General features: G+C 42.4%; 1 protein-coding gene across 1 annotated transcript; it reads right to left on the bottom strand.

Moving 5' to 3' along the window:
• Positions 1–984: 984 nt before the first annotated feature.
• myl13 (myosin, light chain 13) lies at positions 985–7,362 on the bottom strand. Its single transcript, XM_076295722.1, has 7 exons — positions 7,171–7,362; positions 5,296–5,323; positions 3,314–3,463; positions 2,679–2,852; positions 1,739–1,816; positions 1,370–1,402; positions 985–1,234 (listed from the first exon to the last, which is right to left on the bottom strand). The coding sequence occupies exons 1-6, from the start codon at positions 7,273–7,275 to the stop codon at positions 1,374–1,376; spliced, it is 564 nt and encodes a 187-aa protein (XP_076151837.1). The 5' UTR covers positions 7,276–7,362; the 3' UTR covers positions 985–1,234; positions 1,370–1,373.
• Positions 7,363–12,698: the final 5,336 nt, after the last annotated feature.

Below are 12,698 nucleotides of genomic sequence, written 5' to 3'. Positions count from 1 at the left end.
CCAAAGCGTGAAAGTGGAGAGGTCACTTTTCTCATCCTCAGACTGTCTGCTCTCGATTAGAAACATGAATTTGTGTGTGCTTTACTTCTGCCATCTAGTGTTCATATTGGGAAACGATGACAACGGTGAAACTTAAAAAGTCATCCTAATAATTTGACTCATCAGATATGTCTTTTGTGCCCCCACCGTCGACTTCAAAGCAGCTGCATAGGAACTGATCAATATCTAGCAAAAATGCTGCATTTTATTGTTATTCTAATACATCTCACAGTCTGAGACACTCTCCCTAATGCAGCAATATTTGATATTTTGTTGCTCACAGAATTGTGTCCTGTTGTGTGGGCTGTGATCATTGTTGTGTGCCAAGTTCATTTCCTCTTCTGGGAGGACGCTCAGACATGCTCAAGTGGCGGCCATAGCCTACTGATGAAATTGGATGGAGGCTCAGGATTACAGCACATTTTCTAAAGGCGGGGGGTTACGCAAGGGTTATTTGTTGATGAAACACGCCACATGAACTTGGAGATTTGTCTTTGGACAAAGAATTGGTTGGAGATGAGTGTTTCAGTAAAACCAGCATGATGCCACATTGTGATAAAAGCTTTCCAGACGTTTAGCTGTTATGTGTGGCAGAATTAAGTAGGGTCATTATGTTTTTGGTATGATTTCCTGTGTTCTCATGAAATATTTATGTTCTTCCAATGTTCTCTACTTGATATGTGGCTCCATCTGCTGGCGAGAAATTAGAAAAACATTTTGCAGTATAAGCTGCAATTTCATGGTACGGTGTAGGTTTTCAATCAGATGGTATGGAATTATGCCAATAATCCAAATTGTATTCAAATAACATAAAAAATAAAGTTTTAAAGTTTTCAGTTTCAAACCATCAAGCTATCAACTGTAATGCCGTGGTGGAAATGCAGAATGGAGAACTGCCCAACAGGCTTCAGTACAAGCTTTACGGATTATAACAGTCAACAAAACAACAGTAAAAGTATTTAGTTTATTTGTTTATTTTTTGATGTCACATGAAATAATGAACATGTATATTTTATACAGTTACTATTTTGGTTTGAACAGGTGTGTGTAATTACAAAAAACAACTGGAAGTTAACTAATGTAGGGGGAGACCTTGCACACGAGTTAACAGGACTGCACGTACGCCAAGGGATCATATAAAAAGGGAAGCATGTTTGTCTTCAGCCAATTCCAAGGTGTCTTGATCATCTACAGACTAAAAAAGAGCAGCATAAGTAATATTTCTTTACACATACAGTATTAGAAGCATTGCTAATATATGCTATATGCTTATAAGCATATAAGCATATATTATGGTCATATACAGTATTCAGTCTTTCTCTTGACTTACCCTTTTAGCTAGCCATGATGTGTTTTACAAAAGCTGTTGGACAAACACAAGGCATAATTAATTAGATCAGAGGGAGAAAAAAGTTTAAAGAAAAGTCTGAAGACTGAAAGGGATAGGTCAAAAGACCTGAGCATTCTGTCCATCTAGGAAAGGTTATCACATGACCTATGCCTCAGCCATGAACATTGAATGTGTGTTTACATTTAAGCTACAGTAATATAGGCCATATCCATATTACATCACATATTACATCCATATTATTAATTTAGCAGATGCTTTTATCCAAAGTGACTTACAAAAATGAGAAATAACATTGAGGATACTAGAGGTAGCAACATTCTGTGTGCTGGTCTCTTGTCCTGCACTCACCCTCATAATTGATGCAGCCGTTGGCATCCTCCTGTCCTGCCATCAGCTGCTCCACCTCCTCCTCCTTCATCTTCTCACCTATTACACACACACACACACACACACAAAGAGACACACACACACACACACAAAGAGACACACAAAGAGATGCACACACACACACACAAAGTGTACATTTAACACTAAAGTTAATTAAGTTCACCTGTCAAATGGGCACTGGGCACTTTGTTCAGTTTGTATAAACACTTCATCTCTAAGACACATCCCAAAATAGCTGGAATATGAATGAGTTGCCCACTAACACGGAAAACCTTGCAGGCAGAAGTGACAACCTCTAGTGCAGGTTACAGTAACTCATCCAGACCCACAGCACCGATCTGTCAACCGCAGTGAAAGGATCAGCAAGTTGGCTTTACAGGAAGACTTGGGGTCTTGAATTCTAATGCGACTAATCAGGCTGTGCATTGGAACATACAAATAAAGATCTCAGTCTTGCTAAATCCCAGTGAGAGTAGATATTACTCCGGGGGCAAAGCTAGAGGGGATTACTCAAGATAAAGCAACCACTCACCCACCCACACACACACACACCTCACCCCCTACTGAGATGGCCAAATCCCCCTGATAATTATGTTCATGAGCGAAATTGCAGCTAGTGAGATAAACTGAGATAAACTGAGTTCAGATTATTCAGCTGACTATACATTGTATCATAATATTATCTATATAAGGATACTATTTATTATGACTGCCGTGCAGATGCACATGTACACACACAGGCATGCATGCACAGACTCACACGCGTACACACACACACACATAAACACCCCCCCACACACACACACACACACACCTCACCCCCTATTGAGATGGCCAAATCCCCCTGATAATTATGTTCATGAGCGAAATGGCACACGGGTAGTTTCGCTGACCAGCTTACCCAGTGTTGCCAGCACGTGTCTGAGCTCAGCGCCCATGACGGTGCCATTGCCCTCTTTGTCGAACACCCTCAGACCCTCAACGAAGTCCTCAAATGTGCCGCGGTCCTTGGCCTTGCAGATGTGCTGATGCATGGGCAGGAACTGGTCGAAGTCCAGCATCTTGACCTGCATTTCTGTCAGTGTCATATAATCACGGATATAAACAGATATATAGCTTACAAGGCAGAATGACACCACCATAGTATGTTATGAGGAAGAATATCATTGTTGCCAACTACAGTAAGTGACTCATGTGCAAATGTGTACATTTGGAGCAAAGGTAAATGAGGCATTACTTGTTCAATAATACAAATCTTTTTGTCATGTCTTGGTGTCACGGGTATGCTGGCGACTACGCCGCTCCGCCTGGCATTTTTTGTCTTATTGTCTTTTGTTTTGTCAATGTCTTGTATGTGGAGCACTTTGGGTTGCACTCTGTGCATGTTAAATGCGCTATACTAAATAAAACAGACTTGACTTGACAATTGCAGTACATGCCATCAAACTGTAACAGAGCCAATTTTGCATGGCTCCATGGATCTAATAGGGCCAACTGAATCCAGTCCAAACCAGTGGCTATGTGTGGGGAGCTCACCCTCAGCCTTGGGCTTTCCCAGGACATGCATGACCTCGGCGTTGGTGGGGTTCTGCCCCAGGGCCCGGATCAGATCTCCACACTGGGCAAATGTGATTTTCATCTCATTGGTTGGCGTTCTGTCAAACAACTGGAACGCATCCTTAAAATCTGAAATTGAGAGAGAGGGGGGGGGGATTAGAGTCAGGGAGAAGCAGAGAGGGAGAGAGAAATAAATAGGGGATTGCATTGTTCATATTCTGCATTCATCCTAGTCTCCATGTCTCTCCATAAGGTTCCCCAGCCTGGCTGTTGATTACCCAGTGAAATGCCACCTCCAGTGGAGCCTCAGCACAGCGGCAGGGGTGAGAATGAAAAAGAGGAGCGATCAGAGACAGACAGCGTTTGGAAGCTTCACAGCTCGGCTTCTCGTCCTTCTTTCAAAAGTCTGTTTTCATTATCTTAAATCGCAATCCGAGACAGTGCCATGCCATCAGGGGAAATAAATTCATTACTGATGTCTAGTGTCTTCAATTGCAACTAAGAAGTTTTCTGAAGCCATGTGGTTAGATGGATTTCGACTACATTGTCAAGATGTTTCAGTGAAGGTTTTTATGACAGGACTACACAAGTCATACATATTCCCACCCCTTTAATAGTCTCATTTTTAAAATAAAAGAAATAAAACAGACCATCCATGGCTATCCCTTGAAATATGCTGTGAACTGAAAGTATATATGCTTCCCTTTCACAGATAAGTCCCTCACTCTCAGCCCTTCTGAAAAAACCTACTATTATAAGTATATATACTTTTTTGATCCCGTGAGGGAAATTTGGTCTCTGCATTTAACCCAATCGGTGAATTAGTGAAACATAAACAGCACACAGTGAACACACAGTGAGGTGAAGCACACACTAATCCCGGCGCAGTGTGCTGCCTGCTACAACGGCGGCGGTCGGGGAGCAGTGAGGGGTTAGGTGCCTTGCTCAAGGGCACTTCAGCCGCAGCCCACTGGTCGGGGCTCAAACCGGCAACCTTCCGGTTACAAGTCCAGAGTGCTAACCAGTGGGCCACGGCTGCCCACAAGATTTTGATTGAAAGTATGCGCTCTACCACTGAGCTACATCCCCCATCATATTCCATCTTTCCCTCCGAAAACTCTCATTAAAAAGGCTTTATCCATCACATACATCACCCTCCACATTTATTGACATCCCTAGAACAATGAGAAATATATTTCTCAAAGAACCATCAGAATGCTTTTTTCTTATAGCGCTTTCAACTCATCTTTACAAGGGGTGCCAATACATGTGGGGGGCACTATATGTCAAAACAAGTGAAGGAAACATCCAGAGAGACATGTACAGTAGTCATAGCAACACGGGTAAGTTGAAGTGGTGTTTTTTGTGTTTGAGTAGTGCACAGGCAATTTAGTGTGTCTACCCTGCTAAATGAAACTGTGACCCCTTGTTTTGCCCTTTCCCAAGGGTATCGCAGTGGATAACTGACATCCTTTTTGTGTGTAGGGCTCAGACATGTGAGCTCTCTCATTTCTTACAAATGAAACATGCACTTCAATAAGATTATTTTATCATCTTAAATCAGTCTTATTTTGACATAATAACACAATGGAGTTTGGTAAAAAATGTGGGGTCACTAGACCCCCCCATTCCACTCCATAGACAGAATACCAACTGAGATCATCAGTTGCATTGTTTTTTTTTTTGATCAGGGCAGCAGTTTTCAGAATACATTATGTGCTTACATAATTGCAAAAGGGTTCTCCAATGTTTTCTCAGTTAGCCTTTTAAAATGCTATCAGATTAGTAAACAGAATGTACCTCTGGAACATTGGATGAATGGTTGCTGATAATGGTCAATGTAGATATTGCATTAAAGATCAGCCATTTCATTCAACAACAGTCGAGAACCCCTTGTGTAGTGTGTGTATATAGATATATATATATATATATATATATATGAAAGTAAATATATGGCTTACCCTCAATCTGCTCAGCTGTGAATTCAATCTGCAACAAGACAAAACAATAATAACAATATATCAGATGACACACACATACACACACGCACACACACACCAGTTTCAAACACAGGCTTAACCAAATCTAAAAATAGCCACTTTCTATCTGACTAACATAATACATGTGGAAATGCTTATACCTTGGTTCCTGACCTGCGTGTCTGTGTGTGTGACTAACATAATATGTGTCATATTAATCATATTATGTGTGGGTGGGGGGGGGGGGGGGGGGGGGGTCTGGTTATGTGGCAGTTGTGTGGCACTTTTGCAGTTGTCCTCACACATCGGAGAGTCCTTAGGGCTCAGGTTACACGCAGCTAATTCACACAGACTGACTTGTGGTGGGCCACGGGCGGTTTCTGGGTGACCTTCAGTCAAGCAGCCCATTCACACTCCCCGTCGAACTCGGTTGGGCAAGAGCCCCCGCAACTAACACCAGCTCACTTATTTTATCACGCGCTGCTCAGGTCAGGGATGCGCCTGTCACTAAAGATTAAGTGACCCCAACGAAAGCAGTTAAGGAACAACGGCCTGCTTTTTAAAGCTAATCTCTTAAAATGTGGAGGATAAAACATACTGTCAAAAGTACAGGGAGCCCTTCCTAATCATAGCAACGTACTCTGTGATTTTCCTGTTTTGTTTTTTTGTGTTGATTTACACTTCCTTGAGATAGCTAAAATAAAAGTTTTAAGCATAGCGAAACCTTCAGACACAATGGGAAATTGAACCCTTTTTTGAAGAGTCTTAACTGATTTGCTATGTGGTTGCTAACCCCATGATTAACACAGAAAGAAATAGGACTTTCCATAAACTTTCCCCTGTCCCCAACAAGGACATCCACAGGTCAATCAAAAATAGATTTTTAAATCAAAATGAAATCAACTGTAACCATGCTACACTGGATTAAAACACATCTTGCCTATTGATGAGAGAGCACAAGTCTATGCACTATAGATATATTTAGATACCCTGTAATGTATAATATGAGGGGGAAAAAGTCTGTTTCAGCAGTTTTTCTTCAGCTAGCAGTTCCGTGAGTGGGTGGTCCTCTAAGGAACTGCATAATGAAAATCACATTGTGTGGCTTTAACCTCAGAGCACTGGAATAGCTATGGCGGCTTCCTAACCCAAGAAATATTCCAGCCCATGGAAAAGGGGGAAAGACAGGGGAAAAAATAGCACCAGGAGAATATCTTCTGTTGCGCTGGAACCATGTGGCATACCTTTCTGGCCCTAACCATTAAACAAAACATTCATTTTGAGGAAAAATCATATCAGATAGAATAGCGTTATGAAAACATCAGTGGCTGCTTGAAGTATTCCAATATGTTTCTAATTAGCCTGGCCTTACCGTGGTAAAATGCAGAAATGTAAGAATATCTCTCCCTGTCTGGATGGAATTGCTAAGTCCATGTGAGGGTTTTCAGTTCAGCACTCCTATGGTTAGTAGTGTGCACTGATTGGGTTGCAACACATGGTGTCTCTGATGTTCCTTCAAAACAAATCTAACACCATCCTAATGGGCCATGTCCACCCCTAGACAACAGTAGCAACAATAGAACTGCCAGGCCACACAAGTGACCTTTCCATCAAACAGAAGCTATGCGACTCTAAGATAAAAAGAAATTTGCAGAAAGCAAAGGCTTTCTACTCCACTTCTTATGACATGACAGAAGAAAACACAAGTCCTCATTCTCAAAAGAAAAGAAACAAATAGATGAATTATTTTCCTCAATAGAAGAGTATGTAAAAGCATACTGTATAATATCGCTCTCTCTGATCTCGCTACTCTGTGCAGCTGTAAGGACACGGACTGGAGGGAGGGATGGGCAATACCTGCACTTCTGCGGGGTTAAACTCGGGCTCCTTGGGGGGCTCGGGCTCTGGGGGCTTGGGGGCGGCTGGTTTGGGCTCTTCCTTCTCCTTCTTCTTGGGTGCCATGTCGATGCGTGGAGAGGAACTACAGAGGGTGGGAGAGGCTGGACACTGCCAAGGGCTCGGACTCGCTCTGGGTGAAGGTGTGCTGCAGGCTCGGCCGGCTCTTTATCATCGCCCGCACAGGTGCCGTCCCACCCACCCCCTGCATTACCCTGCCCTGCCAGCAACAATGGGAGGGCTATAAAAGGACATGCCCTTTGTGTCTATTTGAGACCCGAGGCTCCCAGGCACACTCAGGAGGAACACTGTGTCAGGATGGGCGGCTAATATGGCTAGAAATCCAGAGCCAGGGTCACTGGCAAACTCAATCATTTAGCACCTACCAGACATGACAATCATACCCATTAAAACCACAAAGCACTCCATCCTGCCTGATCCAGCAGCTCTCCCCGTGAGAGCTCAGAAAGGTTTAAGGGATATGAAGGGCAAATGTCCAGACTTTCAAGTGATTCAGAGCTAGAGTTTTCATTACTGTATATCATTACCATATGACATTATATGCATATATTATATAGCTACTGTTATAACTAATGATAGCTACTGAGTGGAAATAAAGTTGATTAACTTTGCTACCTATTCAATGCTAAACCTTGCACATTAATATTCACTGTGCAGATTTCCTGTGGCTCATGTTTATACACCCGGTAGCAGAGGAGATAGTCTCCCTGAGGCTCATGCTGCCACCCACTAATTGCTTTCATAAAACACTTTCCTCATCAATACAATACTTGCTGAAACATAGTGGCCTGCTAATCCATATGACTGTATTTTTGGGGCCATCTGTTGTAGAAACGTTGGCTTGTGTTGGTCATTATTGGATTAATCTCGAATGTATGTTCATAGTTAATGAATCAACTTTCATGAACTCTGAGTCCTCCCCACTGGGACTGCTGATGATGCGTTGTAGATGGATACAACCAGGGAAAAGATACTGAGCATAAAAGAACGTTTTGAAAGAGAGACATTTATTAATTTCCATTACGTCTACACTTGATCGATTTATAGCACAGATTGAAGAGGCTATTGATTTAAGAATGGACAGCTGTGTTTTCACGTGGGCAGATAAGGAGTAAGACAGAAGAGTTCATTGGCTGAAATAAGAATATTGTTCACATCAAAGAGCAGGCCATGAGGAGGCTACTGGGCCGTAGTTTGGGGTTTTGTCAAGAGTGAATTTCATGGTAAGACCCTTGGAAATGTCTGATAGTAAATGACAGCCCTTTAGCAGCCCTGAGCAAAAAGGAACTTGAAATTGGAATCAGTGTAATTAGTAATGTCAGTACCTTGTAAAGCCCAACTTTTAGATTCATGTAGACATGCGGGAAAAACTCTGGATGCCATGCATCAATACCCAGATCCAAAGAAGGCTTACCCAGCAGTACCAAGATCCAAAAGACCCAGCAAAAATAAAACCCATTATTTTAAGAATTATAAGATACAGTATGTAAGGTATGAAAGCTGACACACAGTACGGTAATAATTTATGTATACTATTTTTGTCAGATGTCCAGTGAAATAAATTTTGTCTACATAAGGTTGTGTTATGACAAGTGTTGTTGAGATTAAATGACACATCAAGTTATGCTTTTACTGGCTGTGTTCCTTATATGTGAAATATAATGAGACATAATACTGCTCTCATAAACAAGGCGCTACAGGCGTACTCTCAATAGGGTCAAAGCCAGCGAACACATTCATCAAAATCAGGCCTCTCTGTGCTGCACTCAAGTGGTGCACAGACGCCTTGAAGTGTTTGATGGAGAGAGTGGTGGCGGCCGTGTCACATACTATGACCTGCTTGGGTCCATAGGTCACTGGTCAGGTCACTAAAGAAAGTTGTTTGCTAATAGACCCTGACCCAGTGACCCTAGAAAGTGTCCTGGGCTATGCTCTTTATCCAGGCCTGGTGTCACATTACTATGGTATCACTGTCAGCACCATTTCAGGTTTACAACACCATATTACAGCAAAATTGAAGTGCAGCAACCAGTACCAGTACTTTTGACTGACTTGTTTTCTTTTCTACTGATCTGCGGTACTATCATCACCACATGGATGCTTTGGGTCACAGGCCCTCTTCACTGCATTTGCCATGCAGCGTGATGTCCTTGCGCCCCTGCTGCAGAGCCAAGTAAAGAAGTGATATTTGCAGCTGTGGGAAGACACGGCTGGACGAACCTTGTGCATCTGCACATCTGATGGTCTGGCAGTGGAGAGTTGCAGGGAGTAGCCAAGAGAGTTGGATCCATATAAAGGGCGGGGACAGTTGTATCAGTCATGAAAGTGACCGAGACAAACACAGCTGCAGCTGTCTACAGCTGTTGCTGCCGCGAAACGCCCGTCTAAAAGCCTGATGTGAATGTTGTATAACTCAGTGGGATGGGTTGCTGCCATCTAGCTTAGCCATCCAATCCACAGTGACACCTGCACAGTGAAAATGTTGCTATCTACTGTATGTCTGTGTGCCACTATACCCAGTGCGAGCATCCATGGATCAAGTGAGGGTAGAGGTCCCTGCTCCTGTCAGGAGGGGCTGATCCTCATGTACGAGCCCTGGAAAAGGGCCACACTGAAGCCCCCTAAGGAACACCGCCCACCTGTTTCACTAGTGGGCAAGGACACCTTAGTGACCACCAACCAACATGAGAGACAAACAGAGACCAAGGCACCAGCGACAGGTGTCCAAGGTGGATAATCCCTGGGTGCAGACAGGACGGTCACTCTCTGAGTGAGAGTGATCTCTCCCATGGGGATGGCGGAATATCAACCTGGCTTTAGGGTCATTCCCATAAACGCCCTGATGCACCTTTGTATCAGGCGAATTGAGCTGGCAGACATCATCAGTACCTATGCTGAGCTCTAGCGTAAGTGTTCCTCAGCCTCAGAGTAGGACAAAGTGGTTGATATGATGTCACAGATTACCTTAAAGTCAATGTAACTGAGACTTTTGTGAAGCCTACAAAATGATATTTGGTGAACTTTGTTAAGATCAGGGTAATTTTGTTTTGTCTCTTAATTGCTAACTCCAGCAGCTGGTGAAAACCTTACAGTCTGTGAATGTAGAATGAGCCAGTGTTTCATGCCCCTACATGATAAAGCATGAGAATTAAATGGATGAATGGCTATCAGTGCAGAGCTGGATTGAGCCCAGTGACGATGATCCTGTAGAGTGGTGATAATGCTGGGAATCTAAGGCTATAATTCTCTCAATCTGGAAAAATGTTTCCTACAAATCACAATGAAGGGTGGGGGCCTGGGGGTAGAGCTAATTAAATAAACATAATTATTCAAGTGCATAGACAAATATGAGGCCTCATACAATCAGATCTACCAGGAGTTTTAACCCTGGAGTTTTACTGCTGTCTAAGACGGTTTCCTCAGTCGTTGTAAAAAAAAAAAAACATCTTCTTTCATTTCTTCCACATGATGAAACACTATCACTCCCTTGAGGGGATCTAACGGCCAGTAAGATACCATTTGAGGTGTTACTCCCCCAGGGTCTGTGGCAAGGACAAAAGACTTGTAATCTTCCCCCAGAATATCACACCCACTGTTAGCCTATCGAGAAACAAATGGAAAAAAATCATAAGTGCCAGGCAGCCAGGGTATATATGGCTCAGGCCTTGCATAACAAATGCACTGTACAAAGACTATATCAGGTGATTGCCATTGAATACTCCATCAGAAATATCTGTGTCGTGAGCTCCCGAAAGGGAGGCTCGTAAACCATGCACAACCTGTCCAGTTTGCTATTTTGGAGCTCGCCTGTTGTTCGCTTGCTATGTGCAAGGCGGGGCAGGGGGCTGATTTACAATGCCAATTGTTGTTAGCCCTTTCAAGTGACCTTCAGAGCCAAACACAGCTGAGACACTAGGACTCAGTGGACAATTTACACGAGCTGGATCAAGTGGGTGGCCACCTAATTGAACTCTGAATCCTGCGGGGCTTTGTGTCTAATAACATCTCAATTCCTCCTTGTGAAGTTGTCAGATTTGGGCAAATGAGATATTATCATACAATGTTATTGATAAGAAGGAGTCCTATAACCTAACAAAAGCTGGGAGAGTCAGGTAATTGTTGCTCAGGACTGAAAGTTTATGCTGTATATGAAACTTTGTTTGGAGATATTACAATAATGACAGAATGTAATAGTTAAGTGAATGACACAACTATTATACCATAAAGGACAACTCTGGTCTAAAAACAATTTAGGGTCTATTTTTGGACTAACAAGTGTAATTCTTTTTTTTATCTTTTTTTTTATTTTGTATTTTTGTCACACATGAAAAAAAAATTGCCATGACAAAATTAAACTCGACATTAAACTCTAATTATATGTTGACTTTATTCTTGAAATTTGTATGGTATGGTATGGTATACCAAGGCTTTGAACCAGTTCATGGAATGAAAACGAAAACTAGAAACTTTTGGACCAGAATGGAACAGAAACAAAACCAGAAACTTTACATTTTTATGTTTTGGAACAGAATCGTTTATAATGGTAACCAGTTAATAAATACCATTATTTTTTCCGTTCTTTGACAAGATGTCTGTGCAATATTACTTGTTGAGGTTCACCTCCGGTCGTTCACTCATCGGGAGAAATGTAAGAGAAGCTTGCCGCCAGCAAGTAGCCTTATCAAGATCGTATGCCTGTCTCTCAAGCTCAATCATAAGAGGTAAATGTTGTACCAAGTATCTCACAAATGTTTGGTTTTAAATACGAATTCTTGTAATTCTTATTGTACAAATCTGCTGGGTTAAGTGTCGTGGAAAATTAACCACTTTCTCGAACCTCCAATCTCAATAAGCACTCTGATGTCAAAGGACCCGAAGGAGAACACCAAGACGAGAGATGCTGAAGACTGTTGATTCTTTATTTGCCGTCTTGCAGTGAAGATACAATTCTAACAGCGTCAGGACTGGACCGTCAGGCAAGAGAGCGATGGGTAACAGCTGCTGTCCCGATGAGATTTGATCTGAATATGCCTGCGCTCGACCTTTTATGCTTCTAGGGGCCTGGGAGATGTCTCTTTCTCCTAAGAACCCAGGCCCCTTTTTAGCCAATCAGAACCTTTCTCGAACTTGGGATATTGGTGGAAACTCCTCCTCATTTAGACATTAAAAATATGTATTGGCCAGGTTCTATGTGTAATTACTTGTTGCTAGGTAGGGCCTGTATTCGTTTTGGCTCTGTGAAGCACTGTCACCTAATTTTACTTCCTCTTTTACCTGCCTTGACATTTCAATCTTATGACTTCCAGACAGTCCAGTCTTATGACTTAGTCTCATAATTTTTCAGCAAATGTTGCATATACACACACATGTATATTATCAAATAAAACCACCACATAAGCTAATGAAAATATAGCTAAATAATGTTGGACAGCTAGCACTGACATTACCTGGCTATTCAGTTGTTTGCC

The sequence above is a fragment of the Alosa pseudoharengus genome, unplaced genomic scaffold (genome assembly GCF_046254945.1).
Source record: "Alosa pseudoharengus isolate Yale_2024_CS ecotype anadromous, Long Island Sound unplaced genomic scaffold, YU_APseudo_1.1 YU_APseudo_1.1_scf_2, whole genome shotgun sequence".
NCBI classification, from domain to species: domain Eukaryota; kingdom Metazoa; phylum Chordata; class Actinopteri; order Clupeiformes; family Clupeidae; genus Alosa; species Alosa pseudoharengus.
Note: the sequence above shows the minus strand (reverse complement) of the source record. Positions and strands in the feature narration are given on the sequence as shown.